The following is a 23,343-nucleotide window of genomic DNA, read 5'->3' as shown; positions in this document are numbered from 1 at the left end:
GATCTTCACTGTGCCTGGTTGGAGACACTACAAGATATGGCTGCCAACCGATGTCAGTGGCGTTCTTGTTGTCAGTTTCTATCCAGATTGCCTGAGTGAATGTCTGGAGGTGTAGGCACCTCGGAATGATTGTGTTAAGCTAGCACTAAGTCCCTTCCCCGTCCACCTTTATTCTTTTCTTTACAATAAGGCTTTCAAATAAATCATGGTTGTACGGCAGTGAAGCATCGGTGTTGAACACTGATGTCATGCTGTCGATGATGATGATGATGATGACATATACCCAAAATTATGCTTCAAGTCGCCAAAACAACGCAGCAGATTGAATTAACACCATAGTCAGGGTGTCGTGCACTATTCATGGGATATGGCCCCAACAAAACATCCCTGGATGTCTATAATGACGTACGATTAAGAATATTAACTGTACGTAACATGCAGAACTGATAGAACTTGTGTCCCCGAAACATATGCCTACTTGTGAGCAGTTTGAAGATTCCGTGTTTTGTCAAGATGACAAACAGACCGACCGGCAAAACGAATCCTCCAATTTATAACACAAGTATCCATTTTTCTTCCTCATTGTTTTAACGTCATTTGGCTAGGAATATAAATTGTTTCGCACGCGCAACCCTAGGGTTGTTATCATGAAAGGGGAACAAGAAGGCGAACGCCACAAGCGTGGCACATTACAAGTGAAGTGAAGGGAACTACTGGATGGTCAAGGGGTAGCAAACATCGGCAATCAAAAATCCTCTCAGTCCGGAAAGAAGAGGAGATCAATCATAGATAATGGGCCAGATGTAACCAGATGGGGTAGAGGGAAATAAACCAACTGCAACGACAAATGAAGTAAAACACAAAGCACGTGGTAGTTGTACATGCATTTGGTCACCAAAGATGAGGAGAAAGAAAGAGGCACGCACCTGGCTACTGTCCCTGTTATTTATCACCTCCGATGCAGGCATTTGCGTCCATGACAAAAACATGGTCACAATGCTGTACAAACAGAACGACAAAACACGTACAAAATAGAAAGTGTGCAGATGAGCGTGATGCATGCCTCAGTAGGTAACCTGATCTAACGTGTGGAGGAATGCATTTACTCGTGAGATGCGACAGGTACGCGGTTAGTGGGGTCTTGGTCCACATTGTTTGGAACGGATGAGCCGGAATGACCTGAACCCGGTTTGGATGACGGATTGACTGTCTGGAGCGGGTAGGTTGCTGAGGGCGAAGGTAAAGAATGGCCTCCTTGGGATGTCGCGGAAAGCGATTGCGGTTGCACTGGCGGGGGAATCACTGCATTCTGATTAAGCGGGGTGTGAGAGGACACACATAAGTTATCAGACCAACACAATTTGGGTCTTCGAATTCGCAGGATCGAGGTTCTCAAATAGCATAAGATGAAAAATCGACTCCAGGCATTGGATGTCAAATTTATTTGTAAGTACTAAAAATAGTAAGCATCCCATAGAGAGTGATACAGTATCTTTATCGGGGATACGTCTATAAGGTGGTATAAGGCTAATCAGAAAGTACGCGGCTTTGAGTACACATCAATCTCATTGTGAAAAATAAAAATAAAAACTGGTCTGTTTATCAATGAATATCCTTAAATTCTAAGCCCATGCCACTATAAAATACAGAACGTCACAATGAGCAAATACCGATGTCCTTCCACTTGCCACTATTACCCGACAAACTGGCCCCGCAAGAGAGATTTGGTGAAGCCCAGGAACCTATGTGTCATTTAGAAGATGCATTTTTGTCTCATAAGAGTAGATGGCTCAGAAGCAACGTTATAAGGTTTTGATGTCCTCAGGATAATTCCACCTCCTTCCAACTACGTAAGAGGGTGTTTTTTGACGTCAACAGAATCCGATAATCGCTATCGCTAATCAAAACCAGAAATAATTTAGCAAACTTCCCACTTATACATTCAGCAACGTGATCTGTCTTTCAAACGAAACCAAGCACGATGCATTGAAATGGAGATATTATGTAAGTGATCACCGGTAGTAATGCTGAGACATAGAGTGCAGGGGGGAATGGCGGTGGGTCGAAAGCTCCAAGCCGAAACCTAATCGACGACAGCAGAGTACAGCGAAAGAGAGTTATGATGAACACTGATAATCAAAAAACCGAGTAGTGGTCCACCGAACTTCAACTATGTGGGAATACATGCAACTGACTTCATTGCTCAAAGAACAAACAAGAAAGTTCGCACAGTGGGTGACGACTTCCGGGCGCTTGGGAATAGACATGCGAATGTCCTGTCACCAGGCTGCTGCCTACAAAACGTGGCGAGTCTCCTGGTTAGCTCAGCTCCGCCTTGAGACAAAAACTCGGTAAGCAACCAGACGACAAACACCTGATTAATTTCTCGAGTTTCCCCTCAAACAAGGCTTGTTGAACCGGTTGAAAGAATGGTAAAAAACATAACAAATGAAACCAGTCATTCACAATTAGTTGTTTACCATGTTTATGGTCAAAATCACGAGGTACACAGTAGGAAAGTGTGACTACAGAGTGCTTTGACTGAAAAACCTACTGAAGTGTGCTACTGCCTGTAACTAATCATGTTCAACACAGCCAAGAGCGAAAGCTTCGGACCAGAAAAACGAAAGTTGCCTACCGATTGAACTGAATTTTAAATCTTCTACCTCACGAACGTGCAGTCATAGGGCTCTCTTCTTGTTATGAATTGATGAGACACGGGAGCTGTGAGCTCTGGCAGATGTGGAGTGCAATGGCATATAGCGGAATACATAACTCCGCTGAGAAACATTCACGTGCCCACAGAGTGTCCAGTTGAAGAGGTATAGAACAAACAAGTAGACATGCACAAAAACAACTGACAGAGACGGCTCATGAATAGAATATCCCCATTCGATTCATCAATTGATAAGTTAAATAAAGCAGGCTTACATCATAGATTTGCCGGATTTGTTGTCCGGCCCATCGAGCCAGATACCGATTAAGTTCAGCGTTGGACGGTGCGGAAGCAAACTGCATCACCGATTGCATATCCAGAGTGTTTCCAGGTGGAACCGAATTAAACAAGTGCGAAGTGGTGGACTTGATTTTTTTGCTGCCTGGTGAAGGTTGAGGAGCCTCTTTCCAACTGAGAACGGGAACAGATCCTAGCGGTGCTGAGCTCAAATGATGGTCTAGAGCAGAACAGGCCTGGAGAAGATGAAATGGAACGTCAAGACATTGTTATCATGTAAATTGATATTATCTAAAGGACAGAGAAAGATGACCTACTGTTCGACATTGATTCTTCTTTTCGGGCACCCCGTTGAAAAGAGTATTTTTGGGGAAATCATCTATTCTCATGAGGGCTACCATTAAAAGGCGGGATCCCAAGGCTGGGCAATTAGGAACGAAGAGACATAAACTATGGCACAAGTCTACCTTGACCGCGTGTCAGATTAGCGACACTACTTGAGCTAGACAAATAAGTGGAGTGAGTAGCTTAGGCACCCCAAGACAGGCTTATGGAACCGCTCATGTTCTTCGTTAGGGCTCTATTCCTCGCGGACGGGATTGATGAATTTGGATCAGTGAATGAATGGATCAACTGGACCTCATACTCAAAATTTGCAAGAACAATACTTTAATTAGCTAGCGAAAAAAAAACATCAAAATAGACATGAGAGAACCATGGAACCATGCTACTCTGCCGTCCCGCCGAGCGAAATCCCGATATTTTTTGGACCCTTGTCAATCACTCCGTATGAACTTCGATTGGCATTCCGCCATTCCTGTTCCAAAACACTCATAGACTCCACTTGTGAAGACATCAGAGTTTAGACCTTTGTACACTCCATCTGTCGGTCAAATGAGGTTAAAAATACACGTTCACTAGTTAACATCTTAGCGAGACGGAGCAGAGTCTAGCAGAGGTCAATCACTGTCTTATCTTGCCCCCGCGTACTCATGGGAGCGACAGATAACGACGCCTCCGAATGCACACACCAAGGTCTCATTGACCGTGAGGTGATCGTATGACTTTGCCCATCAGTTTTTCACGTTGAAGTGCTTCTATAGCAGTTTACCAAAATGATATTACGGTTTAATTACGTGTCATATGCCGATCAAAAATGACACAATCAAAGTACAATACAATACTAACAAGGTTACCCAACTTCATAAACGAGAGACTTAGCTGGGTTACAGGTGAGTCCTCCGTGAAAACCAAATTGGTATGTAGATGAGTGCATTGGTCGAATGATACAATCATGTTTATCAAAAGTGAAGTTATGATGAAGAAAGAACGAATGCATAATTTTATCGTGGTGTGCGGAAGACGCGCAGCTTGATACTACCATGAAACTAATGTGATAAGCACGGTCCTGCTGATAAGAACTTGGAATTTCGCTAGCAAGATAAAGTGCGTAGCAGCATACTTAAAAGTGACATCCATCGAAAAACAACCGAAAGCAGGTTACAGGTACAGCGGCCGAGCTGAAGTTTCTGTTAATGCCTTGATGATCACAAGAAACAGTGGACGCCACGGCATTTTTTGTATGGGTGGTTAGATACAGCCTACGCGTTGAAACAAACTGGCCGTATCTATCGCACAAACAGTGATTTGAGTTTTAAATAGTGGTTGCAATCTTCCATGATAAAGAGGTGTCAATCTGGAGTGACCAAAACAAAAGCGACGAGGTTTATTTGTTCGAGGAGCTTGTTGATAAGAAAACAACTAGCTCTGACAGTAAGGAATCTCCGGTATCGTGTATACCCATTGATAAAGTTGTAGCCTGGCATCCGAGGACTGTAGGTCGGTTGGAGGAGTCCCAAATCCGTGCTGCTGAATAGCCCCAATCACGTTTGCCATAGACCAGCTTCCTCAATGACTTCCGGCACTTAAGGCAACATGAGCCACAACACTTTCACTGCCGGCCTGATTACTAAAGGCGGGTCAGAGGAATCGAAGTCGGTGCGCTAAACCACTTCCTCGTAGTGCCGACTGGATAGCTCGGACGCCGGTCTGGGTGAGCTAGGGGTTCATCAACTCCAGACACGGATAACCAACCCGTTTGTTTCAATATGCTGGTTAATTTCGACAACAGGAAATACGAATCATCTGGCGCCTCGGTACCAGTTCCAATCAGTACACAGGAGGGAGTCGTGGGACTCACGTGTGATAAATGTGGCAAGTGCTGGAAATCGAAAGCTGGCTTGGTAACCCACCATCGAGTGCACGACAATCAAAGTGTTGGTACGAAAATGGTTGCCCAGTTGGCCTGCGCCAAATGGGACCTAGTGGACCTGACCAAAGTATCAGTCAAATAGCGGTCTACTCCTCTGGCTTAGACAGACCGTGGATTGCGCCGTCACTACTGGAATCCCATGTTGACAGTATGCTTGCTAGTGCCGACCTTCTGGCATTTGCCCGACGGTTGCAGTCTGGCATCATCACACCGGAGCAAGTCTTGTCGCTCCTGGACCTCCACACCTCCAGGACATTTCCACACACCTAGAAAACTGTATGCTGACGCCATCGTCAGTCAGCCCATCGGATTCCGGTCAATCGAAAGCAGATCCGCCGAGCCAACTACACTGCCACCCGTCCCTATACCACCAAAGACGGAAAGATTCGGCGTCTGCTGTGCTCGACGGGTCATGGGAGGATCCATACAAAGGTAACTGTGGGCTACCTAGGGACGCCGAGCAGTATCGGAAACAGGTGCTCTCAGCTCCAAAACACGTCGATAGCCGGCCAAGTCGCGTAGTAGTACCATTGGATTGGAGCTTGATCGACCCAATTACAGGAGAGGAAGTCGGTCATATAATCCGTTTAATGGGCAATTCGTTCCCAGGCCTGGACAAGCTCACGCCCAGGGTGCTCCGCCAGCTCAATGCTAACGTGCTCGCTAAGTATTTCAACTTACTCTTATTATCTGGGCTGTCCCCCACATCTGTATCGTGCCCGTATTACCGTAGTTCCGAAGGTCCCAAATCCGACTGCACCGGATCAACTGAGACCCACCTCCATGTCATCCACTCTTGTCCGTTGCTTTCATAAGGTGCTTGTTGATCGATGGAGTCATAAATTGCAATTGCCCTCACTCCAGTTTGCATTTCTACATTAAGAAGGCTGTTTAGAAGCTACATCGCGTGCGAAATCATCCTTCTGTTGCTGCAGCAGGCAGCGTAAAACAACACGGAAGAGTACATACTACCGCTGCTAGAGTAGACGGTGTGGCACAACACTTGCTAGCTACAGGGCTATAGACCTTGCTCGTTAAAAGATCTTACTTACCAGTAACAGGCCGTAAAGACTGCGCAAGTTGTTTGGGTTCAACTGACATGACCGAGAAAAATATGCACGCGCTAATTCAAGATTCTCAGAACCGCCTTCCGTGTACTTGATCTGAGCAGGGAACAGAAAGAACAGAAGTATGTATTCGAACAATAAACGCTCAAACTTCTAACCCAAAATATTAATCAAAACCTGTGGTGCACCATACCTTTTGCTAGAATCAATTCCTTCGTTTATGCTTGTGACAAGAGGAGAACACTCATAGCTCCAAAACAACATTTCTCGCTAGGTAGTTTGGTCTTTAGTTTCTATGGTAAGAAATGAATCATGTCTTGAGAAAGTAGTATCACAGAAATACTGTTAATCCTAGTATATGAGCTAACGAGTGGACAGCAACACGCCTAGTTCTAACGATGCGCGGTCTTAGCGAACGCAACGAAAACGGTATCCACTTGCTTAGCTTCGTTGATCTCAACAACCCGTGGGTCTTCATTAAGTGCCACCAACTTGCGACCAAATAACGCTGAACTCAGACTGAATGGCAGTATCAAAACGACAGTGACGGTAGCTGTCACAAAAAAAGATCAACTGACGGTGGACCGAACCACTACAGAGACGTACGCCAAACTCTAAAACGAACAGAGTTTACAAAGCGTAACGAAACCGGTCTGGTGGTTTGCTGTCGGGTTGGTTTTGACAGATATAATGCTTGGCGTATTTTTTCATTGGCGAAGAGTAAAAACATTCACAAAAGTTTCGATCGCGAACGAACTAAAAGTTAACTGTGTAGGTGCTTGAAACCAGCTGGACAGCGGAACTGTCCAAAAGAGTGATGTGAACACAAATTCCAGAAATCCCTCGGCTGCCTAAAACTAATTTGCTTCTAAAAGAAACACGAAAAGAATATGGTCGTTTCTGGAAAGTGAATTCTCTCACGACAGTTCCGCAAACCAACGGAAACAAGAGAAAGCAAGGCAGTCACTGTGCAGGAGACAATCTTTCCAAACAAGAATAACTGCATGCTAACCTGTCAAGTTCAGGGACCTCAGACTTATTTAAAATCAGAATTTACTCTGAAGTAGCCTCCGAGCTGGGAGAAGGCACATCCAGAATAGCAAAAAATCGTTCGCTCTGCCATAAGTTTTACTATTCAAAAGGAAATCGTCCAGCTGCAGCACCCTTTCGGTGCCTAACTGCCATGCCACACAAAGGAGGCACGAGGGCTGGGATACTGCCAGGTCACCCAAGCCTAGACAGGGCTTCAAAAGGAACTGTTCTAGTTTAACATGCTCCCGGTATAAATGGCGATCAGTTGCGCTATCCAGCCAAGCACAAATGGAGTAAAAAAACATCGAGAGTCCGGAAGGACTTCTGGCATCATTCAGAAGACAAGTGATCAAAACGATTTGAAGTGAAATACCACCGACCACCTAATTCCTGATCTAGTGAGCAGACCATGTATTACAGCTAACCACATGGATTCGCTCACAGAAAACTTACCACAAAAACGCAAAGTTGATTTGACCGCTTCTATCAAATTGTGTCGCAATGTTATAAACGTAGAAACGTAAGCAAATGGAAATAGGAAAATCAGGTGGCATTATCACGCATCACAAAATAGTGGACATGGAAAACTGGAGCTAGTTTAGCAGACTGTTGATATGGGATTGAACAAAGTTTGTACTCTGATTCAGGGTGAGACCATTGGAAGGCAACTCCGCAGTGCGTCCCACCATACTGTTGTACGAGTCGGAAAATTGGCCAAGACTTTACAAAGCTGCTAGTGTCTGGCTACTAATGTCTCCGAAGCATTGCACGAATCCTGCGGGAACATCGGGTCAGCAGTGCTGGCTTTCGAGCAAAGCAGCTCAGGTTTGGATAAGTGAGCAAAGTATGCGTCATAGTTCGCGCTGGTCTGGTCAGTTGTTCCACGTACCAGAAAACCAGCTTCCTCGAAGCAGCAAAAGTGGCCTCGTTAACAGTTGTTCTCTCGTGTGGGGGTCCCGAGAGGGAGCGCACCAAGCGTTAGAAACACTGACAGACGTAGTCAACCAGTCAGCTAGTGGTGACTGATCCTTGCTAGCAGTGTGTAGTTCTGGACAGTCTTGGCAATGAACACGAAAAGCGAGTAGTCTAATTACAGTGAGGAATCGACGCACCGGTAATCCACTGTCTTCTATGGTCAACGAGGCTTGAATAGTCACACCTCGATGGTGTTGGCTCGAATCCTCAAGCAAACAAGCTTCACTTGAGCGGACGGTGAAACCCGGTGGGTAAGCTTCACCAGTTATGCGATTTTGACAGGAGCTCCACTCGTCACGTTGTATTATTCCCAACACATGTTTCCAGTAAGCTCGAATATGCAAACAATTGGGGAACATACCTAAAGTATCGTTCCACGTCTGGACCTCTGAAACTACAGGCGTACATGTCATTAGGGTAAGCTAGGAGAGTCAAGTTGAAAGCACCTATAAGGATCGGACTACGGCATCGTGGTAACCCACAATCTGAGCTGCCCGACCACCGGACGAGGACATGTTTAAGAACACCCACGTGACTTTCGAATATATTTTGACTATTCCAAAAGTCTGCTGAAATTTGGAGTGGATTAACGGGCACAATCCCCAATAAAGTAGTAAACTTCATTAAAATTACAAGTTAAGCGGTTCAGGGGGAATGATAGAGGTCAGGCACTTACCTCCGCATATCGCTGACAATAGAGATGATTGTGTGGATTGGAGAGAATCAGTTCTTCCATACAAAACGCTGCGTGCTTGAAATCGCCTTCGACAAGATACAAATCTGTAAGTTCGTTCCATGCTTCAAAATCACTCATGAAACTACAAAGAAATGGTTGCAATTTACGACTGGAGTGTATTGAATGGTTGAAAAAAAGCTATAAAAAAATAGCGAGTCACGTGCAAGTTACGCCTACTAATACCGCAGTCCAAGCCAGCTTAGTAGGCGTAAAGCAATACCAAAGCAACACATCGGTCGGAAACCTGAGCTGCATAGGTGGAAACAAGCTGGAATTTTTGTGGCGTCAGTCTACCTGTGGAAGAGGTCGATATCGCCTGAGAAGTATGACCAACACGGTCAGACAACCTACCTTACCAACCAACCCAACTGTTTATTTTCATGCCTCGTGGTTATGAACGTAGAACATTGCAGGTTTGCGACTGATGACAAAGCAATGAAAACAGTAAAAAAAAGTCGCAACATGCGTCTTCTGACAAAACTGTTCGAGCAAAATTTTTAAGGTAAAAGACGGGGGCTTACATTTTCAGATATTGACGAAGCTCGTAGATAGCCTCCACATTTTTTCGCTGGGCCTTGAGAATTGCGATCATTCGTTTACGAGCCAGCTGGTAAAGCGCGTATCAGTAAATAAGGTGTTAACGTGCAAGATAAGATAGAGTTAGATGAGAGGTGGACGAAGTGTATACAAAACAAGCCAGCGCGTCTAACCTTCCCAAGTTACTCGAATATGGATTTGAGCTAAAAATCTAAACGCTTAGTCAGGTCATTTAAATGAATCGATTTATCTGCCGGCTGCTATGGGGATCGTTACGTCAGAAGGTTAGGAAGAGCGGCGGAAAAGGGAATATCTGAATGTTCTTCATCCTAATTTGTATAGCGTATTGTGGGACTTATGAACGGTTCGGCAGACTCGCAGACGTTTGGGCTGAAGCCATCAGGAAATATCCGAATCAGTACACGAAATACCGCGGGAATCGCATACATAAATTACACAATCAGGGGTATCTGACGCAATCTACCTGCTACCATGTCGAAGCACCATAAATCCATTACCGTGTCTGAAGATACAAATTCAATCTAGCAACCGTACTTCCGTATTTCCTTTCTTCGTTTTTTTAATATTCACATTTAGAATGGTTTGCTATGGCGCATATACATGTAAGCGCCTGATGATTACATGTTGAAGAGGAGCCCCTTAGTCAAATGATACCTGAGATAATCGCGCAAGCAATTTGGGCCACCAAAGAACCAAACGAATTCCAGAAATTCACATCTGGTCAGTTAACTCTGTTATAAAAGTGTTCCGAAAGTGTGCACAGACCAGCCCACGAAATATTTAGACATGAACATTCTTCTTGCTTAGACGACATATATTCTGCGAAACACATCGAAGCATTCACGCGTAGTGTTCAATGTTATACGGCTTGCACTAAACCAGTAAGACGGATCAATAACTGACATGATATGAACACCTGTGTCTTGTTAATTTTTTTACGGGTTGGAATCACACGAACGGGTTAATTGTACTAGACCGAATAAAGCGCCGTGACCGAACTATGTATATGAACAAGATGCGGCAACAGAGGCAATAAAACATACCGTGTTCGTTGGATCATCATTAAGAAGCTGGGTGTAGACCGCATGTGCATCGTCGAATCTAGAATGAAAACATGAATATCAGTGCACGCCTCAATGAAGGCAAAGGGGTCTACGAAAACACAACTCAACATAGCATGTGAAAAAAACGTACTGAACCTGGTGGAAATTTATGGAGATTTTGCCGCGTAAGTGAAGGTCATCTGTGCTGGAAAGTCGATAAGCACTGTACAATTGTTTCATCCTGTTTCATCACTCACAGGACGAAATCTACATTAAAACTCTCAAACCTGCTCACACTACCAACAACAATTAGAGTTAGCGTGCCCGTCTTCCCACTAATTAGCTACTGAGTGCGTGACGATAGAACGTTTTGATCGGCGTGACAGTGGTACGTCGGTAAACATCAAACAGTGCATGTGTCAGGTTGCTGTGTGTGGCCTTTTGTTATGTGGTTGCGAAACAAGGCCTTTGCGAGCAGTGGGAACAGAGCACTTTTAGAGCTCCGTGCGTATTTATATCATGTGGCCCGGTGCTGAGTGGATCTTCAGGTGACGGCCTCAGAGGTTAACGTAGAATGGATTAAATGCCTTTCCCTCTGCACTTACGTTGTATTCTGTTAGTAGCATGGAAGACACTGGTAGTCTGACAGCGCAGGTATGACCGTAACCCAAGTTCCCAAGCCCCATATTACTGATAAATTGCGTCTGACCTCAGGTATAGAGGACAATGTTGTGAGACGATCGTTATAAAGATAATCTATAGCTTTCGGCCTAAAAACAATCTCTTTGGGTAAGAAATTTCATGAATTCAAACAAAAAAAGGATAGAAACGGTTGGCCTGGTGGAATACCCTTGGAATAATGTGAAATTTCAAGTTAAATCGATGAAAATCTTACCTGCCATTTTTTTCCAAATACATTCCAGTCAAGCGGTCAACGCGCGAACTTTTCTTGAACTGAGTCTTCAGCCGTTCCAAGCATTCCTAAAGAACGAATGGCATCATAAATGATCATTTCCATATAGGATATACCGGATCAGACCTACGAGTCAAAGGAAATAAGAAGACTAAGCGAAAAACTAGTGGAACCTTCTGGATTTGGATAAAATGTTCTCTGTACGAAAAGAGATAAACATTTAGCTAATTCACACGTGGTAATGTATACTTTGTCGCCATGTTCATATAACGGCTTACAAAATGACCGTTGCAGACGTGAGTTCTGTAAGCCAAGTAACTACGCAGAACTAAAGAAGCATATCATACGAGTTTCAGCCCAACAGCGCGAACGCCTGCAGAGAGCAACCGTCGCATCCGGATCAACTGTGCCAAGTAGACCGATATGATTTATCCTGACTGTGCTTACCCATACCTCACAAAAAAATACAAAAAAATTCAGCTGCAACACCCTTTCGGTGCCTAACTTCCATGTCACCGGAAGCACGAAGAGAGCAACCGTCGCATCCGGATCAACTGTGCCAAGTAGACCGATATGATTTATCCTGACTGTGCTTACCCATACCTCACAAAAAAATACAAAAAAATTCAGCTGCAACACCCTTTCGGTGCCTAACTTCCATGTCACCAGACGGAAGCACGATGGCCGGGATACTCCAGGTTACCCAAACCTAGACAGGGGAAGTCGAGAGGCAGAGGTCGGGTTCGAACCAAGAACCTTCCGGTGAGTGAATTAGCGCTCTAACCACTGAGCCACCTCACCCCCAAGACAGCAGCTTCAATTCTAATTCGAATTTGAGAACTGTCATCTCAGGCAGCGCCAGACAGTCTATCTGCACCTAACGAAAGAGAGGTGTTGCACATTAAGATCGAACATAACCTATTAGTTCAAACACAGAGAGAGAGAGAGAGTAGCATCGTCTTCACACCCCAAGGTACGGAAACAAAACGGTGTCTTAAATTCCGACCGCTTGAGGTAAAAACGAGCCGTTCGGAACGTATGAGCAGAATTCTTGAAAACCAAGAAAGCCCCTCGAAGCTCACACATTTGATCTGCGTCTTAAACCTTTATTGCGAATTAATTGCATGTCTAAACTGAAGTAACCACAATAGACGCTAAACAAGAAAGGTGAATTACTCGGGACTCACCCAAGCTAACCGGTCATCAGCCACGTCTAAAGCGGCAATGAAAACTTGTTCCAAAATCGTCCACTCTGGAAGTTTAAAGAATAAACAGCTAGACTGTTATTAGCGACCACAAAAAAGTAAGACACAATAGAAAAATTCACTCTCCTAACGCTCATACTTTTGAACGCATCCCACACTTCATGCTCTGCTGGATTGGTATGGCTGGTTTTCCCTCTGTTGCACCCACGCCACCTTGTACAAACAAGAAATGATGCTTAAACCTACGAAGATAAGACCAAGTTGGAAGAACAGTACTTGTATCATAAACCTGTACTCTGTGCTCACAAACCAACAAGACCCAGTGCCGTAAGTGTACAGTTGGACAAATGTCAAAGTGAACCTTTTGACGCAAAGGCAATGCATGCATGTTGTGTTCCTGCGTACCGAACACAACGGGCCCAGGTCGCAACATGACATCATTAGAGTGCGTTATTTACCAGGTTGCGGAACGCATCCTTGACTCTTATTTATTAATGTGGTGACCCGACACAGTGCTTGTTTCTAGGACGAGAAAATGACTTTTCCAGAACTTTAAAACTGCAGTAGAAATCACGTGTGCTGAGGTGGTACTGGGGTTAATTGCACAGGACATAACTCCTATTCAGTGACCATCAGCACCAACCTCATCCAGTCAATTGATTTAGTTTAGAAGATATCAGCTAAAGTCATGACAGTCCTGCACAGCTTGATACCACTTACATGCATAAGGATGTTACGGCAGCCCTAAAACATTCGCTATAGAGCCAAGTGTAGTACGCCGTCTCGAATAAACCCCGTTAAGGCAATACCATTATTGAGGAGATTTTTTCAACACAAACCTCCTCTAGGAAGCGAAATCCCTCCTAATAGCGGGCGATATACTTTTTGGTTCCGCGAGTCACCACCATGGGAACGTCCCGTTTCATTGGCATCATTTCAGTTGATGTATTAAGCACAGCCACCACTTGAGTGAACTTGACTCGACTTGACTCAGTCGATAATCCAGACTCGGACACCCGGTAATTTTGAGCCCCAGATAGCTCGGTGAACTTACTGACCGGAAGGTCCGTGGAACCCGACCTCGACTTGACTCAGTCGATAATCCAGACTCGGACACCCGGTAATTTTGAGCCCCAGATAGCTCGGTGAACTTACTGACCGGAAGGTCCGTGGTTCGAACCCGACCTCTGTAGCTCGACTTCTCCTGTATCGGCTTGGACAGCCTAGCAGTAACTCAACCCTCGTGTTTACTTCGGGTGGCTCGGCAACTAGACACCTGAAGGATGTTATGCTTGAACGACGACTACGTCTGGAGAACAAAGTGGAGTAACACGCGATAGCTCGACATTTCTCAATTCCCCAAGAATCATTATTGTTCTTGCGGTTATGTAGGGATGTGTATTCGTGATGACGAGGTACTTATTCAAGCCTAACTAGCCTCCAGGATTTGACCGTTAGGACGATGGGGTCTAGCGACCATGTTGTGTTAGTGTGTGGGAATGACGAAAATGCAAAATTATTAACTATCTGAAAGTAAATTGGTGAATATTCAAAATATTCACCTCAAACAAAGCGAAAAATCCCGTCCCAACGTCACAGAAGTTGCCGAAAAACGGCAGAATACGACTGAAGTCAAGTTACTCAAGCTCAGGCAATGCTCAATGCGGTCCTTATTGATCACGCACCAGGAAACACCCCCGTCAGAGAAACACTTGGAAACCCCATGAAGGTGTTACCTCGAGGGTGGAGCAATGCATCAGGTCTCGGCCATCTAAAATATCAGGATCAGCATGGGCCTCGATGCGGGTATAAAAACAACAAGCCGTCACCATATATATATATATATATATATAAATTCCACCGTTATATCTACGATCCAGATGGGCAATTTTTGCGGCCTCCCCAATCAAGGCTGGATCAAACGGTGAAGAACGCGTTATTACGCATGACCACTTACTTTCCACGTGATCACGATAGGACGTCAACATAATGGACTATTGAATTAGCTGACCGTCGGTAAGGCATAAACATCTCCTGACACCATCAGGGTTGAAAAACAATGCCATTGATAAGGATCCGTGTCAAGTGTTTGTCTCTAGCTGTGCGTAGGAAGAGTTATGTGAACCTCCTGCTGGGCGGTGGGTCATAACTACATAATCACCTTATAATTCGGGCAAACGTTGCCGGCGATGATTACGCGATTCTGTGGCACCTGAGAAATCTATAGGAGAAATCCAAATCCGCTCTCTAAGCTTTAAGAAACTTACTTCACTACTTGATAAAGCTACTTTTAAGGTCGATAAAAACTCTTCGACAGCCCACTACTGGTTTCGCCCTTCTTGGAGCTCAACAGGCAGGCGGAGTCATCGAATTCACATCACCCTTGTTTTCTGTATGACCATCAAAGTGTAGGTGATATACACTCATCTGTAAATTAACTCGGTGTTAACAGAAGGCTCAGTGAACTCGCTTACAATACTCCATAAGTGAAGATGCTGCACGAAGGCCACTCAATATTCAATAAATCGGAGAGCTTCTCATGACAAAACTCATCCTTTGGAATTCAAGTGAACATTAAAAGCGACATACTCGGCTGAGTCTCCCGTTATTACCAAATTAAGTTGAAAATGTACATACAGCCATTTGTGAAGTTCACTAAGCACACCTTCACAATCTAAGGTTAGAATCTGAGGAAAAACTTGCGCTCCGTATGAAAGAATAATGCTGGTCATGGATTAATTTGGTTGCTGACTATATTGGTGGGTTCACCACAGAGTGAAAGCAGTTTCGGGCTATTGGTTTCCCTGAATTCCACTCCATAATCACAAGTCTGTCAATGATCAAGCAAAACGTATCAATAATGTCGCACAACGAAACCAATACTACGTGTGCAGTGGATGGTCCATACAAGCACTTACTGTCATGTCCCAAATCAGTACTGTGACGAACCGTAGAATACCATAAATCCACGACGCGTTCGCTGTCACGAAGTCCACTCTCCCGAAGAAGCCGTAATTCAGAAAGAGCACCTAGAAAAGTGGTAGACGAAAAAAACAGTGAGCTTCAAAACAATGTTCCATTCCCAGAGGGTAAACAGCTGAGATCAAGTTCGTAATTATTTTAGCTGACCCAGAACTTATTGAACGAAATTACTGATCAAAAAATCGTGCGATTGTCCGGTTAAATGATAGTAAACTGTTTTGAGTTTAACTTGAAGGCTATGGTAAGTCACACTGCACCGATAACTGACCGCGTTTCTGTGGAATCGACCATCAAGTAGTAACACATGGACCTTGTCTTAATTTCATGATTTACCAACAGGCCTAAGTGTTGTCACTGTGGCGAAACACATTCTTCGGCTTGGTTTCCGCAGCACAGAAGCATTTCGTGTGGATGTGTATGGTTGTTTTTTTAATGCGAATAGGCGTCTCATCAGTATTGCGCGGAACTCTCAGAGATGACCGAAATATTCAACCGTAACCATGTTTGGTTACATATAAGCTAACCTATGCAGGATAACATTGAAAAGCAGGTTCTGACGTGCCGTACAACAGTTTATCCACGACCTTCATCGATCCCTTTCTGCAACAGTTGACGCAGTTTCCCAAGTATGTAGTCAACGCTCAGCCCCAGTCAATTCAGTCGCTTTGTTCGACCACCTCCTACATGTAGTTTGAAGTGACTCTAATCACTCAACTTCCAGTTGGACAGACAAGTAGGGCATCAAGTTTTTGAGGAAGTGAAAGCTCACTATTCATCAACTGGCCTGAAGTGTGAGGCAATAGAAATTAGGATGAGATTCTTGTCCATGAACGAAGTGGTTGTTCGTACCAAAAAGCTTTTTAGATAATTAATTTTCAAATAGTTATCCCTGGTCAGCTGATGATCCCTAGAACTAGACTTGTACAGATATCATCAGAACAATGGTTGCCGTACAATCACCTTTTGTGATATTTTCAAACTACTTTGGGCAGATTTTGTGGTTAGTGGAAACTAGTTTGAGTTCACCGTGTAGAGTCTCCACAACTAATCAGTAGTTTGTCTTCTGAATGACCAATTATTTAGCATACAGTTAAAGCGTTCACACAAGAATTCCAACCTTCATTGCATCAGTAAGTCTCATTTTTTTCTGAATGGACCGATTGAAACGGCAGATAAAGAAAGCTGTATCATTTGGTTGACAATCGAGAGAGACAAAACAAAGAATGAACCCTATCTGAGACAGAACATTTTGCTCCAACCACAGACCACCAATCGAACGAGTAAAAAAAACAGCAAACATCAAGCTTCATGATGTACGCCTGTATTTGGTTGAATGCCAATGCAAGCCGTGTACAACTGACTTGTGTACATAAGTTACAAATAATAAAGCAACTTAATCAAACGTGGATGTCTACTACTGGCTCACGTATGCTTGAATAAAGCATGGAAGTATTCCCGATCATACAAAAATGGGGGAAACTTAATCAAAAATCATAACTGGAATAACGATATCCGTGCAGCTTACAAGTTCAGTCAGCCACCATGTGGCCTTTAGTCAACAGGGCAAGGATGTCGACTCAATATACGCGCGCGTGGAGGAAACTTAGCCCCATGTAGACTAAAAGTAACAAACCACACTACACCGTTCACTCAATCCGCCAAGTTTTCTGCCCAAGCTAATCCCTAATGGGATGGGGAAAGTGCTTTTTTACGATTTCGGTTTCATTTTCTGCTGAAAGGGCAATCGCCTGACACCTAACTTCATGAAAAGAGGTCAGAAAAGGGTCCGATTTCTCGGTCTGATTAGAGCTCATAAGAAGCCTAATTACTAAGCTCGAAGAACACATCAATGGCCACAAAGAAATGCATCCGGGCATACTGCCAGGAAGTAGGGTATTGAAACATTCCGAAGAATCTAAGTAGGTCTTCTTAGTCAGCTAAGAAATCTACAGCGCATCCAGTTTCACGCCAAAAGATGGATAACTTCCCTTTCGCGTTTACATGTGTTTTGCGTAATACTGGGAAGTCCCGGTGTGGAAAAGGCGCTCTCGTAGAGCCTCCAATGACGTCTTCCAAGGCATAATTCACGTCCATCCCCAGATAAACATCACTGGAAGATGTCTGACTGTCTGAGCAGTCATTGTTTCAAAGAAGTTTGGCAAACAATCAGTGTATTTATTTACTAAACCTCTCTGAAAAATCACTGGGTTTCAGATGCTAAAGGAAAAGCAAACTGATGACCTCAACTATGTATTACTAGTCACATGCACTGATGTTATTTCACCAAAACTATGAACCCTACATTGTAGTTTTGCACGTCTCAACGATTACCTTCCGCAGTGACAGAGAAACACTTACTCGACTTAGCAGGCGATGCTCCAGTGAAGGAGCATCCCAGTTTGCAAGCAGTACGCCGAAGAAGATGAAACAAAGCCATCAGGATAAATGTGAATGATACGTTGAGCATAACACCCGAGGGCGAGAACAGAGCAGACGGTGTTGATGGTAGCTCCTCTTCGCCAGACATCATGACGGTGACACCAATTATGTCAGGACGTAACCAATTAATTGGAACTGAAGCGAAAGTGTACGAAATTAAGGAAGAATACAACCCAAAGCACAAATTTAACAGAAAAGCATCCAACTGAGGCGTGAGCTTTGATCTCCACCCTTAGAAGATGAGAATAACATTTGAGATCGGAAGTAGAAACCACTTAATGCGATCTGCAGAAAAATTCCGTGTGATCCAACCAGGAAGCGGTACGGTAGGAAGATAAACATTGCACAAATTCAATAGGGAAAGTGGATTCCCAGTGTATGAGAGAACGGAGACGAGGGTTGATTTATTCAACGGCCTCGCTGGTTATCAGGAAAAATGAGGATATTGGACCGACAGCCACAAAAGTTGTAGCAAAAATAAGTTGGTCCTCTCTCTTTCGTTCACGGGAAAATTGGAGAACAGGAACGGGACTGTCGCTAATCGAAGATGATGGCCTAATCGGTAGATTGGTGTTGAAATGTTCCGACGAAGTACGAAGCAGCAAGGAAAACTATAAATTTGGTACGGGTCGCAGGTGAGTGTCGTTAATTACTGCCATCCATCTCGGGGTCGTCATCCAAATCGACTGAGTTTACTGCTCGGAGCTCTTGTGCTTCGTCACTAAACCGTGGAGTGTCTACCCCATGGAGTGTGCCCAGTCAGTAGATGTCCGAGCAGAGAAAACTATGTGGTTATTTGACAGACAAACTGCAACGCCCATCAGTGTGACCACAATGTGACCCGCGTGATCAGTCTGCCGCGAATGCGTTTATTTTTTCAAAAACCAACTGGCATACCTCGAAATTGGAGCAGCACGGAAGGATCGAAAGCTACTGCGTCGTGACGGTTTGTGCCATCGTGACCAACTGAGCTATTCTAGGGGGGGAATCCACGCGACACTCTACAGTCTGCCGTAGTAGGTTGGTCGGTAGGTAGAGACCAGACTGACATGCTCTTCAGTAAATCCCAGATAGATTTATCCCCATATTACACCCAAAAAGTGGTTGATAGCATATTAGTACTCAGACCTTCGGTTCAGCGCCCGATCCATAGACCTCGTTCTTGTGTTTGTGTTGCCCCTTTTATTATGCGAACTCTTGACGCCGAAAAACATCCTGATCAACACGTTATACAAGTCTGTGTAAAACAGTATTAGCTGAATCCTTGGGAGACGTCAATCACGATTGAGACGAAATAAGAACACGCGCGGGCAAGAAACTTGACACATATTCCTTGAGCATCTAAAGAATATGCACCAGATTTCAGAATACTCACGGTCATTCCACAGTGCAAACTGAACACAATTAAGCCACCTCTGACAGACAGAAACTGAAGCATATCCTTAGTGCGGACAGAGAATTCTGATGCATTCAGGAGGCTCTAGAAACGGAGACAGGCTAGTGCGGCTGGCAATGCTCGGAAACTTAACCTCATATAAAAAAACACCCAAAACCTGCGTTTCCGTGAGGTCACCAAAGCTAATATCGGATAAATGCAACACAACAACTTGCGTCTTAATTGTTGGGCAACAGCTTAGTTGGTCGCCCTTTTCCGTGTGTATATCATTTTCTCGACCTGCCTAAATCGTGTCATGATCTGTGAGAACTGATATATCTTTCTACCTAGAAGCTCTATTGGGCTTCATGGCCAGATGAGCTCCCACCGGCACTATTCAGAAGTGATTGTGAATTTTCGTTTTGTGCATCGTCCAGGTTATTGACAGTGATTTGCGAACAAGAATACGTCCAGGAAACTAGTAGCAATCAACCACTGGCGCCGGAAGGATGTTACAGCTGGGCGATTATTATTATTCAACTGATTCTGGCATGTCAGTAACGAACCAGTCTACAAGCGAGTACTGGATGATGAGTCAAATTTGTCTGAGTAGCTAACTTCAGGTCTGGTGGTTGGATCATTTGCTACATATGCTCGACTGTTGTTTAACAATGAAAAACACTTGCCAGGTTCGCAGAGAACAACTCACGGCGTGATGACGTGACATAAAGACGGCTACTGTTAAGTGAAGAGCTTTGTGATCTTCCAGACTCCCCGAGTATGATCTACGTTATTCACTTTGCGTATGGCTGACAACCCGCATGATTAGCTTCTCAGGTGAACTGCCTGGCTACCGCATGTCTGTTGTTGTGTGGGGGCATTGTGTTAGATGAGATATGAAAAGTATTCGAACTCAATCCTATTTATGAGATCCTGGTTAACATGTTGTCCAATCGTTTATTTCGAAGGTTTTAGAAAGTCAAAGCGCCTTCCTCTTGACCGTTCCCCTATGGACATGGAGCCTTTGCAACAAGTTTATATCCCTTTCGTTTCTTTACACCACCCATTCATGTTTGTGTGGCAGCTGAGCACCAGTTTACCATCACTGGTGTAATGCCCACTATTTTTATGATGAGCACTGCCAATCTGATGTTTTCACCAGGCTTGAACCATGCGTCTAAGACGACCAAAGGCAGCGAGTTTCCGTGTATCATCGGTACACAGTGACCACATCTCTAATCCACAGAGCTATATGCATCGCGCAGCTTCGGAGCATACCATACAGAGATACATACGGAAAAACGTTCCCGTTGGTGATTCAAAATTTCCTTAGTCCACGAAGACTTACACAACCGTCCAGACCAATGATTTTTCAATTGACATTTCGTTCTGCAAGTGAAGGCACTCTATGATGAAAAAACCGAGAGGGACTGTACAGTTGCTTCACCTTTATTATGGATCATTAGCAGTGCGCATCACACTAAACTCTAAGGGGTTTCGAACCCGCTGTGTGTTGAGCTAACTGCTTCGTCACTCTCCTCTCGCTCCCGGCTGTAATGCGTGACAACCATAGGCCGCTGAGATAGGATGTGCAGCGGTCGGCATTGCTTTAAGTTACCACGCGGAAGGATAATTGACTGGATATCCACTGACAGTCACCTCTGTCCGGTTCGTCTGACAACGTCTGAGAAGGAATCACGCAAGCAGGAAGTTAACCGTATCATATCCGCTTGTGTCCCAACCGACTGTAGCTCTGATACATCAGACAAGTTTTAGGGCGCCATGGGTGCCGTTCTACAGCGGGCTTAAAGCTTAGATGTTGTAGTTGCTGGAGACCTGAATTCACAAGTGGGCAGGCTTAGCGCACGTGAGACCAAACTGGGTGGTCAACTTGGATCGGATTCAGTAGGCACAGACAACAGCAAACGACTACTTCAGTTGTGCGTACGGTGCAGACACTTTGTATGTAGCAATAATCTCCGAAATAGCCGAAGTCGTCCGGCCGTACGGTGCTCTCAAGAAGTGTGCCCTGGATCCTAATTCATTTGTCTGGAGTCGGCTCGCTGTTTACTTTTCAGGGACAGAAAACTAACTTAACAACTGATAGGTTGCCACACCACAAAGTTGAGTAAATTCATTAGAATCACCTATTGGACTCTTCCGACTGTTCTACCGTCAAGCGCCAAATCATAATGGAAAGACATCGCTACGTCTTTGCAGTGTCTGGAGTTTCACCAGCAACATGACAGCGCTGGCCTCACTCAAGCACTCAATATCGGGCAAAACAATGGCACAACTCTAATCTCAGAATGAGGTTCCCACCGGTCCATGCGAATTTTCAGGCGTCAATCGAAACCTAGCGTGTGTGGTGACTGTGAAGCCTGGTAGATACGGAAGGCTAAGGAAATGGGAGAAACGGAGAATCTTTGGAATGCCCGATTATTTGTGTGTCTGCTACTTTACCATCAGAACAAATGCAACACACAATGTTAAACAACTTTCAATGTCTCGCTCTGGATTTATACAGACATGTTTAAAAACCAAGAATACGGCAGCGTGAATCACAAGTTGTGGATGTGAAGCACACATCGAAGGACTGTTTCTCCCTCCTTTGCAAGACTGAAAACAATGTCGTCCATATATTCCATGTCGAAAAGATTCCCACTTGGAGAGATTTGAACACCAAGTTTTGAAGACCTTCCAGATTTCATCAATCACGAAACCAAAAAACTGAGTGGATACAACTGTCGGATACCAATACTTGTAAGAAAGCCTTTGAAGAGCTCTCCATACACTCTCACGCGCCCACAATTATGTGAATACAAAGAGTGCATGATATTCACTAAACTCTGGGGTAAACCCAGTTGCGCAAGCGTGTTGAAAAGAACAGAGCGGTCGGTGGAATTGAACACCCTCTCGAGGTCAAATAACATCAAGATTGTAGAGCGCCTATAGGCAAGTCGTTGCTCCAACACTGGATGGTACCGAGGCCTCAGTGTTGTTATGTTGTACATGATGATGATTATGTTGAACACTTGACGGAGTGTGAAAATGTTATCAACACAGCCCCTTCCCGGCCGGAATCCTGCTTGCGGTTCCCGGATCTCGTCCTCAGGCGTCGTAAAATAAGTGGCGTAAAGAGCCTGATTACAGCGGAACTCAAGCTAATTCCCGTTTGCCACACACTCGTTCAGTTGTAGCAACCTTTCGGTGCCTGTCATGCTACCAGAAGAAAACAAGGGGGTAGGGATACTTCCAGAGCGAATTTACTAAACGCAAAGTCCGTGGTTCGAATCCGACCTCCACCTCTCAAATTCCCCAACCTAGGCGTGGGCAACCTAGCAGTATCCCAGCCCTAGTGTTTCCTTCGGGTGGCATGGATTCGATACCGACCCCAATACTCAAGACTCGGCAGATACCTGGGAGCATTGGTTTTGTACTTTCACAAACTCCCTAGAGTCAGTCGGTTCTCATTCACCAGATAAACTGAAAACCTTGTTCAATTATGTCTCCCCTAGTGTTTACCGATTCATCAAAGACTGCAAAGGCTATGAATCAGCCATCGAAATCTTGTGAGAAATTTACGTACAGCCGAAAAATGATGTTTTTGCACGGCATCTTTTGAACACTTGTAAACAGGACGGAGCTCAGAACCTTGATCAGTTTGTGCAGAAGCTTCGCAGTTTATTGCCAGACTGCCGCTTTACAGCCGTCAGTGCAGAACAGCATACCGATGAAGCGTTACGAGACTCATTTATTAGTGGACTTTATTCCAATACTATACGCCAGAGAC

General features: G+C 44.5%; 1 protein-coding gene across 1 annotated transcript; it reads right to left on the bottom strand.

Annotated features, from left to right (window-relative positions):
• Window positions 1–942: 942 nt before the first annotated feature.
• T265_00567 (hypothetical protein) lies at window positions 943–22,261 on the bottom strand (the record flags this gene model as incomplete). Its single annotated transcript, XM_009164371.1, has 11 exons — window positions 943–999; window positions 2,932–3,189; window positions 6,278–6,388; window positions 8,976–9,117; window positions 9,557–9,642; window positions 10,637–10,694; window positions 11,532–11,617; window positions 12,737–12,801; window positions 15,673–15,783; window positions 18,095–18,310; window positions 22,138–22,261. The coding sequence occupies 11 exons, from the start codon at window positions 22,259–22,261 to the stop codon at window positions 943–945; spliced, it is 1,314 nt and encodes a 437-aa protein (XP_009162635.1).
• Between the last annotated feature and the right edge of the window lie 1,082 nt (window positions 22,262–23,343).

Source organism: Opisthorchis viverrini (genome assembly GCF_000715545.1).
Source record: "Opisthorchis viverrini unplaced genomic scaffold opera_v5_5, whole genome shotgun sequence".
In the NCBI taxonomy this organism is placed as follows: Eukaryota; Metazoa; Platyhelminthes; class Trematoda; order Opisthorchiida; family Opisthorchiidae; genus Opisthorchis; species Opisthorchis viverrini.
This window is presented reverse-complemented; position numbering and strand designations above follow the sequence as displayed.